General features: G+C 34.5%; 1 protein-coding gene across 9 annotated transcripts in view; it reads right to left on the bottom strand.

Moving 5' to 3' along the window:
• CEP350 (centrosomal protein 350) overlaps nucleotides 1-22,629 on the bottom strand; it is a 166,285-nt gene that overhangs the window by 5,545 nt on the left and 138,111 nt on the right. For all 9 annotated transcript variants that reach the window (XM_037021079.2, XM_073216830.1, XM_037021078.2 and 6 more), the window contains 7 exons: nucleotides 16,928-17,088; nucleotides 13,914-14,050; nucleotides 11,347-11,429; nucleotides 8,307-10,282; nucleotides 7,075-7,482; nucleotides 6,829-6,975; nucleotides 4,789-4,911 (listed from right to left, as the gene is read on the bottom strand). In XM_037021079.2, coding sequence (XP_036876974.2) covers nucleotides 4,789-4,911; nucleotides 6,829-6,975; nucleotides 7,075-7,482; nucleotides 8,307-10,282; nucleotides 11,347-11,429; nucleotides 13,914-14,050; nucleotides 16,928-17,088 — 3,035 coding nt within the window. The remainder of the gene's footprint in view (nucleotides 1-4,788; nucleotides 4,912-6,828; nucleotides 6,976-7,074; nucleotides 7,483-8,306; nucleotides 10,283-11,346; nucleotides 11,430-13,913; nucleotides 14,051-16,927; nucleotides 17,089-22,629) is intronic.

Raw genomic sequence — 22,629 nt, 5'->3', positions numbered from 1 at the left:
TCTCATAGCCTGAAAATGTGTCTCCATTTTCTTCTTCTGGTTTTTAGAGTCTATTCTGTTTTATTACACATTTCCCCTGCTCCTGCTCCTGAAGATGTATGTATGTATGTATGTAACTTAATATGTGTAAATTAATTAGGTTACATTAAGAAGTCAGTGTAACAACAGCTTTATTTTCTTTTTGACAGGGGATTAGGCTGGCAGAAGAGTGAAATGTGGTAAATAGAATGTGGTCAAGTTTCAGTAAGCACTTGTCAGGGTCTTTCACCATATCCTTGTGAACAAGATGGGGAAATAGCAGCAGGTCAGTTAGGTAGATTTGTACTTTTTGATTAAAGGACAAGACAACTATCAACATGGAAGAACGTTTCTGCCTGGAAGGCTCCGGAGCTTTTTCCTCTGGCTCCCAATCTATCTTGTTGAAATTCCATTGTATTAATTCTGTGGAATTGTATTCCGTGTATCTGTTCACTCACTAGGCTGTGAGCTCTTCAAGATTCTTTTTATTTATAATTCTCCAGTGACCAGGATAGTACAAAGGTAATTAGTAAGTATCTGGCATGTGGCTTTTTTAGTGAGTGCCTAAAGGCTGCCTTTAGCTCTGTCCAGTTCATCATTTTTAGCAATGACCTAGATGAAGGCAGGTACATCAATCTTAGAGGTAACTTAAGTTGGGAAATACAACAGCTATATTGGAAGAAAGAAATAAAAAATGTGTTGGTAGCTTGGAATGATGGGACAAATTTATTTAGCAAGATGAAAGAATAAAATAAGGAGCTCAAAAAATACTACAAAAACTCAGGTTGAGATTTTGGTCTTGGGGTTTTCCTAAGCTTCTGAGGTAGAATCTGTGAGAATGATAAAGCTAAAAGTAAGCAAAACTGATGTGATTATAAACTGCATTAATCAAATTACAGTAGAAAAAGGTAGGAGACTATATGATGGTGCAAATTCAACAGTATACAAAATACTATATGGTTAATTCTGAGCACTGAATTTAAAGAGAGGCACTGACAAAGCTAAATCTGATGATGCTGAATGTACGAAAAACCTTGTCCGACAAGTGGGGGGAGAAAAAGACTAAGGCAAAGCATGATAGCTACTTCAAAGGTATGTAGGAAGAATTAAAATTGTTATGTAAAGTCCCAAAGCTGTAGAAGCAAAATACAATTAATTACATGAAAACTAATTTAGGTTGAATATGAGAAAGAACTTCTCAACAATTAAGTAGAAACTCAGGAGCTGTTAAGTACCTTATTGGACTGTACGTTGTAAAGGAGATCCAATCAGGACGTAGGTGGTTTCACTATAGGATTTGCCATTTTAAGTGCAAGCCTACCTACAGAAGGGAGATTTCCCAAGGCTATAACTTATAAAGGATATACAAAAATTGGTCTAATTACTTGTTTTTCATTCCACATCATTAATACGTTGAGAACGCATCATATTCTTAGCAAACCTAAAATACAAATCAATCAATGTTTTTGTGAAATGATAAAGGGCCAATGAGTGAGAACTGTACCTGGAAGGAAGATTTCTCTTCTTTTCTGGCTAACGGAGGGCCTTATGTCTAAAAAACATTCTTTGTATTTTACTCACCTCAAATAATGCCTAAAGACACATGCAGTTACAGACCTTCCTAGTCCAAGCAAAACCAGCTTAATTATTCACTTTCTTAATCTGGAAGAAGCAACTGTTTACTATGAAATATTTAATGCAATAGTTAATCATGTTACAAGTGTTTAAAAAGGGCAATGAACATGCAGTTGGGGGCCAGCCCCTCCACTTGTGCAGACCACCTCCCCGCGCATCCAGGGATATTGCGCCAGCAGTTCTCTCTCATCTACATCATCCTATTTTCTCTAGAGTTTTTCCTATCAGCATTCTTCTTACAAGCTATAAGAACTCTCTCCTGTCACCATTACCTCCTCCTTTGTCTCTTAATAAAAAACTCCTTCCTGTAATTTGTTCAGCATATACAACAACCTTAACATTCTGCATATACTTTTAATCAGCAATTCTATTTCTAGTTTACCCTAAGGAAATTACTGGAAACACATACAAAGATATACCATATTGCAAGATGTTTATTACAACAGTGTTGTTGAAAAGAGCAAAAAAATTACTGACTGGTTAAATAAATTTTAGACATTCATACAATAAATGGACTACTTCTGTGGACTCCTGTATTTCCACAAAAAATAAAATGGAATAAAGTTATTAAAATTATATTAATAGAGGAAAACTTAAGACAATGAAAAACATCCACATTTTACTAAGCAATCAGATTATTTTAAAAAAACCCTACAATCCCAGTTGTTTGAGAAATATATAAAAAGAGACTCTTAAGTCTATACATCAAAATTTTAAGAGTTACCTAGGTTGTTAATTATCATGATCATTTTGTTTTGATCATCATTTAAAAAATTTCCTAAAATGAACATTATTTTATAATAAATATGATTTTCAAAACTTAAAAAAATTTCCTGTTTTTGAGATCTTTTTCTTTTGTACTAAAGGAAAAAATTGTTTCATGTGTTATAAAAATTTGTTTTAAATCTCTAAAACCCTCTTAAATGCCAAAAATTAGAATTTCCAAATTCTAGGTTGGCTAAATCTAACAGTGGGAGAGGTGACTATTTAGCATTTCTTGTTACTCAAGGAACTCAGGCAACTAACAGTATCATTTACCCTCAACATTAAGAAGAGAGAACTCATGAAAGAGGTTACACAGGCCCAGGTGTCTCTGTAGGAAGTTGAAAAATATTTTATGACAAGCAAAGAGAATATTCACATAATATGTATTTCACTATTGTTTCCCAATTCCTCAATCTCTTCAATTCTTATAGACACATATCACCTTCATTCAAGCTATAATAATCTTATATTTGCAAAAGGAACATTTTGTTTGTTTAATATTGGAGAATTTCTGATAAATGCTGGAGACATGTCTCTATCTAACCGACCCTATTTGGCCCTGTTGGAAGCCTCCACCATCCAAGGATAATATCTTTTTTCCTGGTATATCTCTAAAGGGCCACAAATCGACTTCCTTACTGTTCACTTCTTAGATCTATGACCTATTATTTCTGATTAACAGTTCAGGTCTGAAGATGGCTCCAAATTGTTGCCCTCCTCCTCTTGTATTTAATCCTCTCACTATTAAGATGACATTTTTACAACCATATGAAGTCAAAGCTGTAACTAGCTGGAAGCCTTATGTACTAAACCTTCACTCTACATGCCATTTTGAATTGGTTTATTACCCATGCTGTCTCCTCATTTACATCGACATGTGCTCAAGATAAATTTATCTAAGAAATTTTGTTTTACTATAACACTTACCTTTCACCTGTAACATCCTTCCAGCTGGTCTTTTTTCCTCCACACACTTGTTCCTTTTGAACCATTCTCCAGTGATTTTTTTTTTAACTACAAATCTAATCTTATTATTTTTCTTGCTTAGATTATTTGCTTTTAAGATAAAATCCAAAATCCTTAACATGGCTTACAAGGTACTGCAGGATGTAGACTCTCTCTCTCCAGCTTCACCTTACGCTGTCACCTCATCCCTCACTCTCCAGCCACACTGACATTGCAGCTCCAACTCATACTCCTTCCCATTTTAGGCCTCTGCACATGTGGCTTGCTCTCCTTGAAATGTTCTATCATAGAACTCAGTTAATGCTTATTCACCTTTAAGATCTCAGCTCAAATCTCAGCTAAAACTAAAACTTTGTAAGCCATTGTAGAAATATGAGAACAAGTTCAGCTTGAGAGGCAAAGATCTCTGAAGAGCCAATTGGTTAAAGTCTTTGCTCTTATTTGCTGGGCAAGTCATTTAATAGCTTTGAGTCTAAACTTTCTCATTTGTAAGCAGAATAACATTAGTTCTTCTACCCTGTATAATTATTGTGAGGATCAAATCAGGCATGAGAAAGAATGGCAAACCATAAAAACATTAAAGAAATGTTTATCTAGTATAGTTACTACTGAGTAAATGAAGCACTGGAGAGGTATATACTGGAGGAAATCTATTAAGTTTAAGCTTTACATTTTTACATATGAATGTAAATACAAACAAGGTAGGAAGTCCAGAATGAAAATGTTTTAGAGGTATACCTGAATCAAGTAACATCTAAGTTTCCTAAGTTTGCTACTTGACTACTTAAGATGAAAGACTTTTTGTCCTTTTCTTTCCTTTTTTTGTTTAACAAATGTTTTTCTAATGCTAGAGAAATATATTAAAAAAATGGAATAAATCCTATTCAGCTAAGATTCTGATAATAATGATGAAATGATAAGAGCTAATATTTGAGTTACATGCATGAATCTGCTCTCTATATACATACCTAAATACTCATTTAATCATCTTAATGATTTTATAAAATAGGTACTATCATGAACATGTTCATTTTGCACATAGGGAAATGAGGCATAAAGAGGTTAGATTTGTCTAAGATTATACACCAGGTGGCAAAACAGGCATTCTGGCTTGAGTCTACACTGGTATCTTTTCAATTCAGTACCTTAAACTTTGCCTCCACTTGACTCTCACTTTTCAACTTCTTCATAGCCACAAAATACTGTTAAGTTACATATTCACTTACTGAGTTCCCAAGAAAGCGATTTCTAAAACTGAGGGGCAAAAATGCAGCAAATGAAAGCTTAAGACTTCACTATAATAGATTTAAGATCAATTATATTCCCCTTCTTTTTAGAATCCAACTACATTCTGATTTTAGAAGAGATGGTTGAAATAAAAATAGTTCAGTTATACACACTGACCAGGATATGATCCACTCGGTCTCTTTTCTTTCTTCCAAATTTCATCATTTTCTGCCAATCTGTTTTGTGGTTTGGCTCTTTTTTAAGACTGAACAACTTGAGTACTTCAGTCGCTATGAAGTTCTGTGAAAACCAGAGGAATGAATGAAATACAAGTTACAAAATTCCTGAGATTTAGCACTTATAATGCAGTATACAGATTTATGCTATGAATACAACATTTATAATCAAAGATCCAAATTACTTCCACTTACAGCTCCACTTAGCAATTTGAAAAAAAAGCATTCCAAATGTTCAGATTGCATTCCCTAAAAGAATCTTTGTTTTTATACAACATATAAAAGTAAAACCCAATGATGAATCTGCAAAGAAAAATCACTTTAGAGTCCCCTCTATCCAAGAATCACCATTAGCTAACTTCAAACTGGAAAAACTCCAAAAAAGAAAAACATGAAATAAATCTCAGAACCTGAGAAATTGCACATAAATTTTAGGGGCAATGACCTGTGAGCAAAGTACAGGGTTTGGCTGGGATAGTTTATTTTGAAGTACCAAGATCTGAATATGTGAAGTCAAAAAATTTTTTTTACACTTCAGCATCAGAAGCATGATAATTTCACTGCTAATTAACAATATTTGAACTATTACTCTTATAGAAACTTTATGGTGGGTAGCATCATTGTGTGTTACACTGATGTATGAACTCAGATTGCTGGTGTATATCTTCTTGTCTTATTTCAACTTACTCGTTATTGATAAAATAATTTGGGTTTTTTATTACTTTTTGTGGTTTTCTGTAGAAACAATGTTCTTTGTGGGGGAAAGGACACACTTATGAATCAGAATCATTTGTGAAGATTCTCAAACTACCAATATGCCCTCACACTCCATCATTCACTGCCTGACACTTACACACAAACACACACACTCTCAAAGATGTATCAACTTTGAAGGGCTGAGAAGAATGGAGTACATCAGTGTTTTGCAAATGTTCTCTGATGGTTCTGATATTCCATTTCTTAAAGCTGAAATTCATTTTTAAAGTTTCATGTTTTTTTTAATAAATCTATCTTTGACAACTTACGTTTTTGCTATTTACTTTACTCTAAGCAGGGGTTGGCAACTTTTTTCTTTAAAGGGCCAGATTGTAAATATTTTAGGTTTTGCGGGCCACATGGTCTCTGTCACAACTACTCAACTGCTGTTGTAGAGGATAGATAATACATAAATAAATGGGTATGTCCATGGTTCAATAAAACTTTATTTATAAAAACAGGTCGTAGGCTGGATTTGGCCAATGTATATATATGTTATGGTGCATCTCATAAATATCTGTTGGTTTTTTGTCAGTACAAAATATTTTCAAACCATTTCTATAGTTAATAATACTATATTGCATATTTAAAGTTGCTTAGATCTTAAAAGTTCTCATTACAAGAACAAAAATCTGTAATTAATATGCAGATGGATGTAAACTAGATAATGGTGATGCTCTCACAATATATACAAATATCAAATCATTGTGCTATAAACATGAAATTCTGATAACAAACAGTATTTTTTATAAAACTATTCCACATATTTCAAAAACACATTACAATATGGAATCTCTAAAACCAAAAATGGAAAGTAACACCTATGTGTCTAGGGCTAGCATGTTTGATATATGACATGTTTTTAGGTACACTTATAGACTATGTCCATCTTTATTATCAAGAACTCACCTAAAATCCTATGAATGGCAATAATTTCCCTAAGTATTTCCTGTTTTTTCTTAAATATTATAAATTACATTTATACAGGAAATGACTGTTAAAAAGTTCTGTTTTGCAAAGTCTTGAGGATTCAAGATTCCCTCTCAACCCCATCTACCCATTGCTCATGGATTCGATGAATCAACAAATTATTTATTGATACCCGCTATAGGACAGGTCTGGATGACATGTGAATAATACAGAAAAACACCTGCTTTTACAGCATTTACAGATCTGCATAAGTGAGCAAGTCAAAAAAGGAGATACTCTGTAGTTAGCAGTTTACCTTGATTTCATCAAGGTTATTTGGATTTTTCACTCGTCGGAAATAACTAGAGTTGATCCTACATGGCTTCATCCAGACAGGCTGATTCAAGTTGGGATCCTCAGCAAATATTTCCTCAAAAATCTCTTTTGTTAAATCAAAAACAGCCTTAATAGAGAAAAACAAAACAAAATAAAATGGCTAAGAATCAAAATTTCAGACAACAGAGAGAAGTTTAAAAATTGGAATTATCCTTCTGTTACATACCTGTTTGTAGACCCTTTTACTAGTGCTTTCTATATCTAGACCCTTACTGGCACAGCCAAGAAGTTTTGTAGGAATACTGAGGCTATGAAAATCATGACCTAATTCTTTCCATTTCCAAAGTTCTTCTGCTGCATCATGTACAAGAATTTCTACTTCCTCTGCAGTGTGTGGGACTGCCAGTAATGTTTCACATGGCTTTTGAGGAGCTCTTTTAGGTTCTGCTATTAGAGGTACAATTGTTTCTTCTGCCTTATTTTTCTGGATCTTGTGGGAAGAGCTCAAACCAAAGTCTTCATCAAACCAGTCTTGATCATCTCCTAACACGCTCAGGAACTCCCGGCTGATCTCAAGTTCAGCAAGTCTCTTAGCAAGCTCTTCCTGCCCACTGGCACCAAATACTGGACTCTCCTATAGAAATGGAATCATTTAAATTGAGCACCATTTAAGGACCTCAGATCACTTAACAAGTTTTGGATTTTTTTTTTTTAAAGGCAGAGCAAATACATTATTTGCATATTCACTATTTCTCTATCAAAACAATTACTGTGGCTACTAATGAAGTTTAAGAAAAAAACCCTGTTTCCTATAATTCTGTTACATAAAGTTTAAAACTGAATTTTTATAAATTGTTTATTATTTTTCTTTTTGAATCCTCATTATTCTGTTTCTGAAGGACTATCTTGTCTCTGGGATATAGAAATGGGATAGGAGATTTCTCACTTGGTTATTATCTGGTTCAAATTACTCAAAATCATTACTTTTGTTCAACTGTCCATGGACAACTTAAACAAGTTGATGGTCTCAGTATATGTCATGGTGGATATATTTCAGTTTTATCAGAATCAACATTACAACTAGTATTCTTTTCATGGCACCTATGACTGAGTAGATATGTGGTCAAATAATTTCTCAGGCAAAAAAGAACTGAGTTGAAAACCACTGGAAGGGAATTTAATCTGTGGACAGTATGCAGGGGTTTTCAATCCAGCATAAAACTGTCATAAAACTGGTTTTCAATCCGGCATAGGTTTGTGACAACCCTATAGTGACCACTCATGACATAGTAGAGAACAATTATACTTCAGACAGAAAAATAGCCATAGTCTTTAAAAACTAGTAACAGTGATCTTGATCCAATAAACAACACATCACAAAAAAACCTATTAGGAGCTATAGAATTAAAATGTACTACCAAGGTAAGAACTGACATTTTTTCTAGAAAAAATACTTACAGGTCTAGGACATATATCTGGTGAGGAAATCTCTTCTTTTTCATCTTCTAACTCAGACCTTAAGAAGCAACCTGGAACACTGGGTGATCGTTCTTCCTGATTTTGGGACAGGCCTTGGGGTGGAACTTTCTTTTGCTCATCAAGAAGCTCTTGATTGCGAAGCTGAATCTTCTCATTCCTAGTGGTTTTGATTTGTTGTAGTTGATTGACTGTGTCCTTCACAAAGGCTTCTAGCAAACTGTCTGTCAGCAAGCTGACTGTTTCTAGCTGTTGCTTTGACTTCTTTTCCTCACTTAGTGATGACCTTAGCTGGGCTTCCAATTGGTTCTTTTCTCGTGTTAAAAGGTCCAGGAGTGGCGTAGAAAGCTTTTCTGAAACCTTGGGATGTAAGTACTTTTCTTCTTCTGTAAGCTGCTGTTGCTTCTTTAATTCTTCAGAAAAGGTACTGTCTAAAGCATTGTCTTCTGAAGCAGCGGAAACCTTCTCTGTGGCACCAGAAACAAGGCCTTTGTTTTCCTGTGAAGAAACCAGTGAACCCACCGAAGGCTCCTGGTGAACTTGGACTTCAGGAACCCTAGAAATGTCCTGTACGTTGTCTGATTCGATTTTAAGGCTTCTGTCAACTGAGGCTTCTATGTCGTGCATACTAGGGAGAGATTTCTCATTAAAATAATCAATTGCATCCTTTTCTCTATCAAACTTGGGACCCTCTGTATCTTTTTGTTCTTGATTATAGTATTGATATTGTTCATCTGAGTAAGAGTCTTCATCTTCATTTGTATCTACATAGTCTTCAAAGTTTTCTGGAATGTGAGATATTTTTTGAGGAGGAGCAAAAATACCATGCTTCTCTTGGCACACAAAGTATACAATGCCATCATATGTTCCATTGTTATTTCCTTCAGCTTTATCCAACTCCACTCCAGCCCAAAATCCTTTAGCAAAACTAGTCACACCTTTGAATCGAAGAGTTCCTGGCTGAACATTGCCAATCAATACCCTATCACCAATGTGGAATTTAAGTAACTCATCTGTAACCGGAACTGAAGCCAAGGAGGGGGACTCATGTTCTACATCACTGCGCTCCTCCCTTTGCATAAGCTCGGTAGGGGACTTGAGCTCTAACAGCCTTCCAGAGTGGGTATTGCTTTCAAGAGAAAGGCTTTTCTCACTGAGGCACTCACTGATCTCATCGTCACTACCGAAGCTGGTAGCTCTACTCCCAGAGCTCCGTGTTGGATGGGACTTATCTCTGCAAGATTCTTTCCTGAGTGACAACGATGATGACATCTCAAAGTCATCTTTGTACAATTCAGCTGAAATGTGTTTCCTGAAAGAAGATACTTCAAAATCTTCAGAACATGATATCTCTTTAACAGCAAAAAGATGTGACAATGATGAGTCCCTTTCCTTTATGTTGTTTTGTTCATGACTGTTTTTTTCTGATTGGATGTATGGACTCTTACACATATCTTCATCTGACTGTTTCTCCTTCAACTCTTTCTTCTGAAGATTTTCAGTGGCTAATCTTATCAAGTCTTTCTGAACATTTATCGAATCTAAAGGAAGAACTTTCCTTGAAAGAATTTCAGATGAATCTCCCTGTTCCAGGTCTAGTTTCAGTAAGACATCAGACTTCCTAGAACGTTTAGAACAGATATCTTCAAATACACTCTCTTCTAATTTTGAATATTCTACTTCTTGTATTTCAGATTTTGGATTCAATTCTTCTTCAATCTTGACATCTGACACATCTAGAATTCTATTAGGAGCATTTAGTTCTTTCAGAAGAGGTAATGAAGGTACGTTTTCTAGGGAATCTCCAGATTCTGCTCTGGTTTTTCTCAATAAGCTGAGAATTGGAGATGAAGTCTGAAAATGCTCTTCTGTTTGACTGTTCAATTCAATCACTTTCTTTGCATATGCAGATAGAGACCTTTCTGACACTGATCTCTCAGAACCTGCCAATGCCACATCTTAAAGGAAAAAAAAATCCACATATATTTAATTACAATCTTCAATTTCTGGAACAAAAGTTTAAATAAAAGCCATTCTTAGTGAGGAAAACTCTAGTCAATAAGAATGACCTATTTTGGGTGCTATGTAAGCTAAGTTTTTTCCTTTAATAGAATACACTGCACCAATAATAAACAGAACACTTAAAATGACCAAAGTTTTAAAGTCTGGAATAATTTTTTAAGTGTTGTCTTAACTTATAAAGTAAAGAAAAATGAATCTAAGTTTATGGAAACATTGATTTGCACAATCATTTTCAAATCATGCAAAAACAGAATTATATGGTGGCTATTACATACTTTCTTTAAATAGAAAAGTAATGAAGGAGGGACAAACATACTTCTATATGTATTCTAAAAGAATGAATTTTTCCTGGGGACTTCAACTAAGCTCTTGTATGTAAAAAAAAAAAAAAAAAAAAAAAAAAAAAAAGGAAAGAAAAGAAAAAAGAACAACTATTTCTGCAAATACAGCACTTTAAAAGACAAAATTACAAAATAAGAAAAATATAAGATCGGATGAGGTAACAAACCAAGAATTAAAAGTTGTGAACTCAAATCTTCATTTTGTCATTGTTGCTGGGTGGGCTTGTTCATTCCGCAGTTTTGCTTTATTTCCTAATTTACTACATTTTATTTTCAGTAATTTTTATCTTTCTTTGCATTAAATTGAAAATAAGTATATAACCACTTACCCTGAGAAACAGTATAGGCTGAAAAAATATATAATCAAATACAAAATCTAAGGGAGAATTTAGAGATCCTGAAGACACATTTAGCCATTATAGATTAATATCTTTATGCCCTGGTTTTTATCATAAATTTGGGACAATAAAGACTGATTCATATAACTTTTATATAACCAATAGATCACTTGAAATATAAAGGTAAGTAATTTAGAATATTAAATGATCTAAAAAAATTAATTCTTCAATCAAAAACCTGTAGAGTCAGAATTGTGCAGGCATTTGTAAGATCCTCCCTCCATGTGGATACAGTGTAATCATTTTTTCTATTTAACATACCAACATGTTCAGCAATGGACTCCAGGGATCCTCGGGAATGTTCTGACTCAGTTAGCGATTTCCAGTTCTTTGATGTTTCAGATCTGAAATAGAAAAATTAATGAGAAGAAATGTGTATTGTTGACACTCAGATAACTGGTAACAAAGAGCAGTCAGTTCTAGACAACTTCTTTCTTTTCCACGGGAGGTAGTTCAGCCTCTGTCGCTTTCATCAAGCCAATTTCTAGCCCTCATCCCTCTCAGCAGACGATCTTACCTCTTTTAATGGGAAAAAGAGAGGTCATCAGCATGAATTTTGTTACCTTCAATCTTTCTACCCACAAACTTTTCTATATTCACAGCCATCCCAACTGCCTGACCTCCCGTCTTCAGGGAAGAAAAAGGTGTGTCTCTCAACTTGTACAAAGCTAATTCTTTGAAACTCTTTTCAGTCCCAAATCCCAAACATTTTCAGTCTGATTGTACTTCTCAATTAGCCATTCTCTTTCCTACAATATTTCATCCTTCAATCTGCAGATTTTTTCCCCTCAGCTTGTAAGTGTGCCTCACCCTCAAAAAAAAGTCCCCCTCAATTCTACATTCTTCCACCTCATGCTACTGTCCTCTCTTACTCTTTAAGTTACCACGAAGAGCTACATGCACCATCTTCATTTTCTTGCCTTCTCTATTTGCTAAGTCATAATATTTGGCTTCCATTCCTATTCCTTTATAATGCCCTTAAATGTTGCTGTTTTATCACACTTGGCTCCCTTTTCTTTTCTCTGAATGCGGACGCTGATCATCCTCAAATATTCAACCCTGACATCTTTCCTGGGTAATTCCACTTAGATGAGCTACAGGCACCTCAAAATTAACATTTTAAAATCCATAAACTTCCCAAGAAAGAACACCTGATTTTCCATTTAAGTTAATGCAACTTTGACCCAACCAACTACTAAGAGAAAACTGAGAGTCATCCTAGATCTCCCCCAATTCCCTATCTAGAACTTTAATTAGTCAAATCTACTTCTTAAATATTCCAAACTTATCTCCTATTCTATACTCTTATTACCACTGATTATGTGAGAACTGGCTTAGACTACTGTTCTCTCTGCTTCTACGCTTACTCCTTTCTACCTTTCCTTCATACTATAGTCAGAAAGATCTCCCTAAACACAAATATGACTGTGTTATTCTCTGGTTAAAATCCTTCAGTAGCTTGATTAGTAAGACTGTAAAGCCATTTGTAGTGTATTATCTAGAAATTAAAACAAAGCTTATTTATAATGGAAAATGGATATGTAACAAAAATACACACAAAATCTAAACATAAAAAGCCCTAAAGGGAAATATAGCTAATTGTTGATGTGCTATTTTGGGATAATTGGGTATGATATGATTTAAACTTTCTTCTTTTTACTGCTTCTCTCAATACTCTAATAGTAATACTAATACATAGTGCTAATTGTATGTTAGGCACTGTTCTAAGTTGTCTTTTGTCCCTCATAACAAGTTTATTACTCAAGTGTTACTACAGGGATATAAATTCTGTTAAAAAACTGAAGCACAGAATGGTTAAATAATGTCTCCAAAGTTAAATAGCTAACTGGTGCTGGAGCCAGGATTCAAACTGATGTACAGTAATGTTAAATTAACTGTAATGAGCTGTATTAGTTTTCTAACAAACAAAAAAATCCCTCTATATTTTTTTCAAACTTTCAAAGGCTCCATCCACATCTTCAAAAAGGTGAAATAGAAACTACTAAGAATGAGTACAAGGTTTTCACAGTTTGGTTTTTATTTATTTTTCCATTCTTTTCTAATTCTAGCAACATCCTATATGTTCAGCTTCGATGATCTAGAAGCTCTTTGTTGCTTTTGGTCATTCATGAATGCCCTTTTCTCTAAAGTGCTTCCTGTTTTTTAGTCCCACTGACCTGTCTAACCCCATTCATTGTTTAAAATTCAGTTTAAATATTATAACCTGAGGTTTTATATATAGAATACTATATAGTCGAATGTTGCTACATTAGGATCTTCTGTATTTGCATTTACTAGTTGCATAATATTCTATTCCTGGAAAGAACCATAATTTACAGGTCTATTCAACCATTTTTGGAAATATAGATCACTTCCCAATGTTTTATTAATATAAGGGATGTTAAGATAAACATTCATGCAAAAAGAGATTTTTGGTAGTCCATATTTTTCAAGCTAGATTTCCAGAAGTGGAATTACTGAGTCAAAAGTTATAGATTGTTTTCAACTTTTGAAACATTGACAAATTGCTTTTTGAAAGATCTATACTAGCTTACAGTGTTACTATCAGCAATACTGGAGAGTTCTAGTTTTATCGCACCCATCAGATTTCAGGATTCAAAATATACTTTTAATTCTGTACCTTATTATACATTTGATTTGTGACTATGGCATACATAACAATTTTACTTTAGTGAAACTAAAAATATAAACCAGTATTTTTAATTCTACAATTTCACAGTTACTTAAAATATAGCTTCTACTAAAAATCTTTCCTTATTCCTTTTTCAAAAAAGGCAGAATACAGGTAAGTTATTAAAATTTTCTACCTGTGTAGTGGAAGGGGCTTGATCTTGGGTTTTTCAGAAGCTGAGGACAGCATTTTAATCTGAGGCTTGGCTGTTGGTGATGTTTCCAAATCTCGGCTAAGCTCGGCTTCGGTTTTCTTAATGAATTCATCATATGACTAAGTTTAGGAAAATCAAAGGAGTCACTACACAGAACTTTAAAAAACTATTTTAAATTATAAAATAGTATAGTTTATGGTAAAATATTCAAACAGTAAAGAAGATGTAATGTAAAAATCTTTCTCCCAACATTAGTATCATTCCCTAGAGGTCTATAAACAGCTATTCGTATATCCTTTCTGAGATAGTCTATGTATAAGCAGTATGTATAGTTGTAACTCTAATACCAATTAAGAAATGACAAAGTCTCATCTATGCAAGTTTAATACTTATGAAGCAGTGATTCAGGCCTGGCCACATTAAAAAAAGCTTCTTTAGCTGATAATATAATCACTTTTTAAAAGGTGTCCTAATACTTTCATGGTATCTTTAAAAAGTTTAGCCAATATGCTGAGTTTCAATGGCAGTAAGCTTCTTAAACAGAAGCATTTAGGAATAGAAATCCTGAAAAGATAGAAAGGTATGTTTGGGAGTATGATAGTTCAGAAGTGCAAAAAAAATTGTGTGGTTATTAGCTATTCTGTAAACAAACCTTCACTAACTTATAATTCTAATTTGTATGAAATCTAATGGAAGACCTCCATCAATTACATCTCTCCTTACTTTTCAGGGCTAAAGCTCCACATTACATCTCTCACTATTGAGACTTGCTTTTCTGTTCAGCACTGTATGTGTAGAACCTACTCACAGTGAGGGGCCCAATGTAGGCTGTCAATAAATATTATAGAATGAATGAGTGAGCAGATGGACACTTGTTAATTGCTACAGCTATCCAAAATTTGGGCTAATTCCTACTTTTCTAACTTATCATTCATGTTACTGTCCTCTGAATTCATAATCTTTTGATAAAAGTAACTTCAGGTATTAAACATATGCTACAGCTAGATGGTCTAGCTAGCTAGGTAGGTATGACTTCTTAGATCTGAAATCTATACTTATATGACTGTACTTTATTTATTAAATCAATGATCAAATAAAAGCCAAAAGTTTTTTTTCATATAAAGTGCTATATAGTATATATTTCTCCATCATATACCATAATTTTAAAACTTAAATATAGGACTTTTTTTGTTTTTATTTAAACCATTTAATGAAATGTTGAATGAGATGGACTCTTACGGCACTTCTCTAGAGATCTTTCTGGCTAACATACCCATTAATGAACATTTATGAGCAATGCTAGTCAATCCAATAGTATTTCATTTAGCTTTCAATGGTTCATCACTTATAGTAGTGAGTTTAAATTCTGGGCCCCACCCTAGACTAAATGAATCAAAATCTTTGGGAGTGAACCTGCATGTTTTATTTTCCAAAAAGCTCTTCAGTTAATTTAATGTGCAGTCAGATTGAAGACTACTGACCTATAGGATGAAGTTCAAACTCATTAGTCTGGTTTCTAAAGTCCTGAACATGACCTTTAATTTCAAATTCTGTTTTTTACTACTTTCCAAAATGAACTTTCCAGTATGGCCATTGTATCCTAACCACTCTTCTTCCTTCTAAACATCTGTGCAAATTAAAAATCCCTGTTCCCATCTCTGTATTGTGTGCCTATGTACCTATTTTCTCTAGATCTGTTAGGAAGATCTGTGTGGGTCTATTTTCTACGTGGAAGATAGTGTACTATAATGGTAAGGAAGATAGTGTACTAGAATTTGTAGTTGGATTAAAATCCTAGCTTTACCACATATGAACAGTGTGTCCCTGGATATCATTAATCTCACTGAAACTCAGTTTCATCATCTGCAAAACAAGTATAGTAATATTCACACCTTGTTTTGAGGATGAAATGAAAATGTGTGTAATTAGCTAAGTTCTTGCATATGTGTGTGTGTGTGTGTGTGTGTGTGTGTGTGTGTATGTATATATAGGTGCTTGAGTATTTGATGATTAAATTATTAAATGTAGGAGGAACACATGTTTGGTGTTACCACAAAACAAGGACAATAAAAGAGCAAAAATTCTGGCTAAATGTAACAAAGAGCTTTCTAACAGTTAGAGTACCTAGAGTCCAACAATGAAAGCAACTGCCTTGAAAATTTGAAATTTCCTATTACTGGAAGCAGTCAGGTAGGAGCTGAATGATCTCTCTGGTGATGTCATGAGAAGGGATTCTTGTGATGAGGAGGAAGTTCAGAGGGATTTTATAATGAATATGGGATTTTTAGGAACACTAAGCAGGCAACATGACTGCAACAGGGAATAACCAGAAGCAAGGACATTTAAGAAGCTATGCAGACAGTAGAGGCAAGATGTCGTTAAGAGTCCCAAATAACTTGATGGTAGTTGGAATGGAAAGGGACAAGAGAGAAGATTTTTTTAAAAAGAATCAACAAGATCTGATGACTGGACAGAAGAAAAGAGAATGAGAAAGATAACAAAACCAGATTACCAGCCTGCAGTAGAATTAGAGAAGGTTGCTAGAACTTGAAGAAAAGTCAAGTTTAGACTTATTATTTAAGATCCATCCAAATAGTACAGTCATACTAGTAAGTTGTGTGACATGAAACATAATTCTGCCTTAAAAAAAAACATAATTCCAATAGCTAGAATTATTTGTCTAATGGTTCTTTTTTGAGGGCATGGATATCATTCTTTCTTCATAGGTCTAACACTATTTACTTAGGAAAAAAGCCTTATATTCATGTTTTATTTTCACATCTACTTAATTGCTTGATACTATAATATTTAATATTTTAATTTAATATCTTAAGATTTTACTTAGATAGGCTTAGATTTTTTAAGAGTTAAAATGTAGCATGAAACTAATATTAAAAAATCCTAACCCATTACTTCATTAACAAACATTAAAAACATTTTAGGCCTCACATCCATTATCAGCCTTAATTTTAAATCCCTTTCCTCCCATGTCTAACCTCTAACTGTTTGATCAGACTGGCTTCTTGGGCTTTCAGTCTTTCCTTTTGCCTTTTTTTCTGTTCCTTCTTCAACTGGTCCACAACTGATTTTCTTTTCCGCAGCTCATCCTTCAGGGCTCTGATCCTACCTTCAATGTCACTCTGGTCAGATGTAGTTTCTGAAAAAGATACAAAATCTTTTATTTAATTATAGTTTAAGAATAAGGTTAACTCAATAACTATTAATGAAAAGAAGCAATGTAATACACCATTTAAATAAAGTCAATCTAATATTTAAAATTAAGAAATTTGAGCTTCTAAAAAAATTTCTCACTAATTTGCATCACTTCTTTCCCCTAAATCTCTATTTCTTGCATTATTTGAAATTGCAAATAAATCTCAAGGTACCCTGTTTTGGTGAGATAAGCTGCTGTAAATTGAAAAACTGTCAGGTTAGTGAAATTTGGACATTCTGTAAGGAATTTTTTCCTGGTGACAGGATAATCATATTTAACTGTCCTTCCCCTTAGTTATTAATAGCCTAATAGTTTTAAAGTCATCTTAAAAGCAAACTGGAATTTCACCATTTTAAACTGATTGTGAGTCATAAGCCAATGTCTTAATACCACATAAAAGGAGAGATATCATAAAGAAATATACTCTGCTGTAACTATCCTTTGGAAGCTCTTAAAATATTTAAAATTACTGGAATGAGGTTAAATCATTTTTTCTTCCCTACAGTTCATACATATATATGCACACACAAAGTAGATGCCTAGTCAGAGCAAAATCATGAAAAAGATGTTTCACATTTTTTGTTTGAATTTGTGTTCTTATCATTTTAGTGTTGAATGGGTATATCAGTGTACTTATTCACACTTACAGTTTTTTAATATATTCTAGTAATACTGTCTTAAAACATGTTAAACCAGGGTTTCCATAGGGGTATTTTTTTGCTTTTTTAAAAAATTGAAGTATAGTTGATATAACAGTCTCAGTTGTACAACATATTGATTTGACATTTTTTACATTACAAAATGCTCACCCTGGTAAGTGTAGTTACCATCTATCACAATACCAAGTTATTACAATATTGTTGACTGTACTCCCTATGCTGTACCTTTTATCTTATGACTTATTTATTTTATAACTGGAAGAATTCCCTTTGCCTATACCTCTAGCCCCTTCCTATCTGGCAACCACCAGTTTGTTCTCTATTTATGAGTCCATTTCTGTTTGCTTGCTTTTGTTTTTTTTAGATTCCACATATAAGAGAAATCCTGTTATTTGTCTTTCTGTCTGACTTATTTCACTTAGCATAATACCCTCAAGGTCCATCCATGTTGTTGTAAATAGCCAAGTTTCATTTGTTTTTATGCTTGAGTAATATCCCATTCTGTGTATGAACCACATCTTTTTTTGGGGGGTGCTTAAACAACAGAAATTTATTTATTCACAGTTTCAGAGGCTAAAACTGCAAGATCAAGATATCAGCAGGTTTGGTTCCTTCTGAGGACTGGGATGGAGAATCTGTTCCATGCCCTCTGCTAGCTTCTGGAGGTTTGCTGGCAGTCTTATGTTTCTTGGATTGTAGTTGCATTACCCTGATCTCTGTCTTCATCTTTACTTGGTGTTCTGTGTGCATTTCTGTCTCTGTCTGAATTTCCATTATTTTAAGGGCACTAGTCATACTGGATTAGGGCCCACTCTACTTTTATTACCTTATTTAATCCTCCCAAAAACTTTAGGAAATGGGTATAATTATTATTATCCTCACTTTACACATAAGAAAACTGAGACTCAGAGAGATTAAATACACGTTCCCACAGCTAATAAATAGCAGATCCCTGGTGTAAATCCAGATGTCCTGGCTCCAAATCGCATGCTCTTCCTGCTACATGAAACTTCCAGGAAAAAGTAGACAAACCTCCTCCTCCTGGGACCACTCATTTCATGACAGTCTGTGGTGAGCCCTACCCAGCTACATGCTTCATCCAAGTTGGTAGATAGTCCATTCCCCTAGGCAGTTCCTGGGTCAAGGATGGTATCAATATACTACATTTTCATTCTTCCATTCATCTAATGATGGACACTTAGGTTGCTTCCATATCTTGGCTCCTGTAAAAAATGCTGCAATAAACATAGGGGTGCATATGCCTTTTCATATTAGTGGTTTTGTTTTCTTTACATAAGTACCCAGAAATGGAGTCACTGGCTTGTTAGGAATGTCTATTTTTAATTTTTTGAGGAACCTCCATACTGTTTTCCACAGTGGCTGGACTAGTTTACGTTCCTGACAGTGCACGAGGGTTTCCTTTTCTCCACATCCTTGCTGACACTTGTTATTTCTTGTCTTTTTTTTTTTTTTTTTTTTTTTTTTTTTTTTTGAGAGGGCATCTCTCATATTTATTGATCAAATGGTTGTTAACAACAATAAAATTCAGTATAGGGGGGTCAATGCTCAATGTACAATCATTAATCCATCTCAAGCCTAATTCTCGTCAGTCTCCAATCTTCTGAAGCATAACGAACAAGTTCTTACATGGTGAACGAATTCTTACAGAGTGAATAAATTCTTACATGGTGAACAGTACAAGGGCAGTCATCACAGAAACTTTCGGTTTTGATCATGCAATATGACCTATAAACCATCAGGTCAAATATGAATATTCATTTGATTTTTGTACTTGATTTATATGTTGATCCCACATTTCTCCTATTATTATTATTATTTTTATTTTTAATAAAATGCTGAAGTGGTAGGTAGATGCAAGATAAAGGTAGAAAACATAGTTTAGTGCTGTAAGAAGGCAAATGTAGATGATCAGATGATCAGGTGTGTGCCTATGGACTAAGTATTAATCCAGGCTAGACAAGGGCAGCAAGACATCCACGGATGCAGAAGATTTCTCTCAAAGCAGGGGGGGTGAGGTTCTGAGCCTCACCTCTGTTGATCCCCAAATTCTCACCTGATGGCCCCCCTGCGACTGTGCCTGTCTTAGGTTGTTCCTCCCTTGAGGAATCTTACCCGTCTCTGGCTAACCAGTCATCTTCCGGGGCCATACAGGGAAATGTAAAGTTGGTAAGTGAGAGAGAAGCCATATTGTTTGCAAAGGTTAGCTTTTTACTTCTTTGCAGATTTATGCCCTGTGGCTTCTATGCCCAGCACTTGTCTCGAGGTATCTTTACCACCTGGAGGAATTATGATACTCGGTAAATTCGATATGAGGCACGAATTCTATTTAAAGTTTGTAATTAGGAAGGAAGAAGAAAAGCTATAGATGTAGCATATGAAGGAAACTTGGGAGGATTGATTATTTCTTTGACATATCTTCTTGTATAGTACCTTAAGTATGTATAGGTTTTAAACTACTAACTAATTTGCACACACATATTGACATAATAGGAATACGGTGACATAAACAAAGCAAATCTATAATTACCAGCCATCTCCAGTGAAGCCAAGAAAACCATTTAGGCACCCTAGGCATTTGTGAAAATTTATCTATGATATGATGGATATTTTCCAACTGTACTTGAACCATCAGACAAATTAAAGCAGCCCATTTCTGGGATCTGTTCACATCCCATATGTTCTTTTAACCATAGATAGTCTATAGTCATGAGATTTTGGGGTGCTACAACTTGCACCCCTCCCAACTCCTGGTTGAGTTCCAACAGTACAGATCCAGTCAAATTCGTTGTCTCACTGTATGCACATGCCAGCCTAGACATCTCCCTCCTCCTTCTTATGGCAAGTCCAGGAGATGGTGGGCTGGATGCAGCCACAACCGCAGCATCGTCCGGATCCCTGTGGAGGCTTTTTGATGATCATCCCCCGGCACGAGTCCTCCAGAGAGTGCTGATGCCGGAAGCTCCTCCTCATATCGTATCTTAGTTCATTTTCTGGGTATCCAAGCTAGGCCTTGATCTTCTGCGTAGAAACAAACAGACCCTTTGCCCACACTTTGACATGCCCTCTATACCACTGTGCAGAACTCATTGGAGGTCAGCACACAGTAACTGCTTTTTTTTTTTTTTTTTAATTAAGAGAAAGTATTTCTTGTCTTTTTGATACTAGCCATTCTGACTGGTGTGAAGTGGTATCTCATTGTGGTTCTGATTTGCATTTCCCTGATGATTAGTGATGCAGAGCATCTTTTCATGTATCTGTTGGCCATCTGTATGTCTTCTTTGTAAAAATGTCTATTTGGGTCTTCTACCCATTTTTTAAATGGATCTTTTTTTGGAGTTTTATAAGTTCTTTGTATATTTTGGATTATCAGTCCCTTACTGGATTTCTCATTTGTAAACATCTTCTCCCATTCAGTAGGTTGTCTTTTTATTCTGTTGATGTCTTCCATTTCAGTTTGATGTAGTCCCACTTCTTTCTTCTGCTTTTGTTTTCCTTGCCTGGAGAGATGTAAAACTGAAAAATGCAAAAAGATGCAAAAGGAAAAAAAACTCCTAAGGATGATTGATGTCCCTGAGTTTACTGCCTGTGCCCTCTTTCATGAGTTTTATGGTTTCAGCTTCTTACATTTAGGTCTTTGATTCATTTCAAGTTTATTTTTATGTATGATGTAAAGAAGTTGTCTAAGTTCCATCCTTTTTGCATGTGGCTGTCCAGTTTTCCCAGCACCATTTATTGAAGAGACTGTCCTTTGACCATATAAGTGTGGGTTTATTTCTGGGCTCTCTATTCTGTTAGAGATCCATGTGTCTATTTTTGTACCAGTACCATAATCTTTTAATATAGCTTTGTAGCATAATTTGAAATCAGGGAGCATGATACCTCTAACTCTGTTTTTCTTCCTCAAGATTGTTCTAGCTATTTGAGGTCTTTGTTGTTCCATATAAATTTTAGGATTATTTGCTCTAGTTCTGTGAAAAATGCTGTTGGTATTTTGATAAGGACTGCATTGGATAGCATGTGCATTTTAAGATTAGTTCTTCCAATCTATGAGCACAATATATCTTTCCATTTATTTGTGTCATCTTCAAATTATTTTATCAATGTTGTATAGTTTTCAGAGAATAGGTCTTTCTCCTTGGTTAAATACAAAAACTCATTTTGTATCCTACAACTTTACTGAATTCATTTTTTCTAACAGTTTTTTTTTTTGCACATGTATGTGGAGTCTTTAGGATTTTCTATATGTAGTACAACATGGCATCTGCAAATAGTGACGATTTACTTCTTCCTTACCAATCTGGATGCCTTTTATCTATTTTTCTTATCTGATTGCTGTGCCTAGGACATCTAGTACTATGTTGACTAAATATAGTGAGAGTGGGCATCTTTGTCTTGCCCTCAGTCTCAGAGGAAAGGCTTTCAGCTTTTCACCATTGGTATGATGTTAGCTGTGGGCTTGTCATACATGGACTTTATTATGTTGAGATGTGTTCCCTTTATACCCATTTGTTGAGAGGGTTTTTAAAATCATAAATGGATGCTGAATTTTGTCAACTGCTTTTCAGCATCCATTGAGATAAATATGATATATATCCTTCGATTGGCTTAGCTCAGTAATTCCATTTCTAAGAATTTTATATTCCTACTTAAATTTTCAGCAAGAACATGTATTTTGAAGATGTTCATTACAGCATTATTGGCAATTCTGAAAATTCTGATAAAATCTAAATGACCACTGCTAAGGACATGGTTAAATAAGTTATATTATATCTACTCTTTGGAATATTATGCAGTTTTTCAAAAA

This window comes from Manis javanica, chromosome 11, assembly GCF_040802235.1.
Source record: "Manis javanica isolate MJ-LG chromosome 11, MJ_LKY, whole genome shotgun sequence".
NCBI lineage: Eukaryota > Metazoa > Chordata > Mammalia > Pholidota > Manidae > Manis > Manis javanica.
Note: the sequence above shows the minus strand (reverse complement) of the source record. Positions and strands in the feature narration are given on the sequence as shown.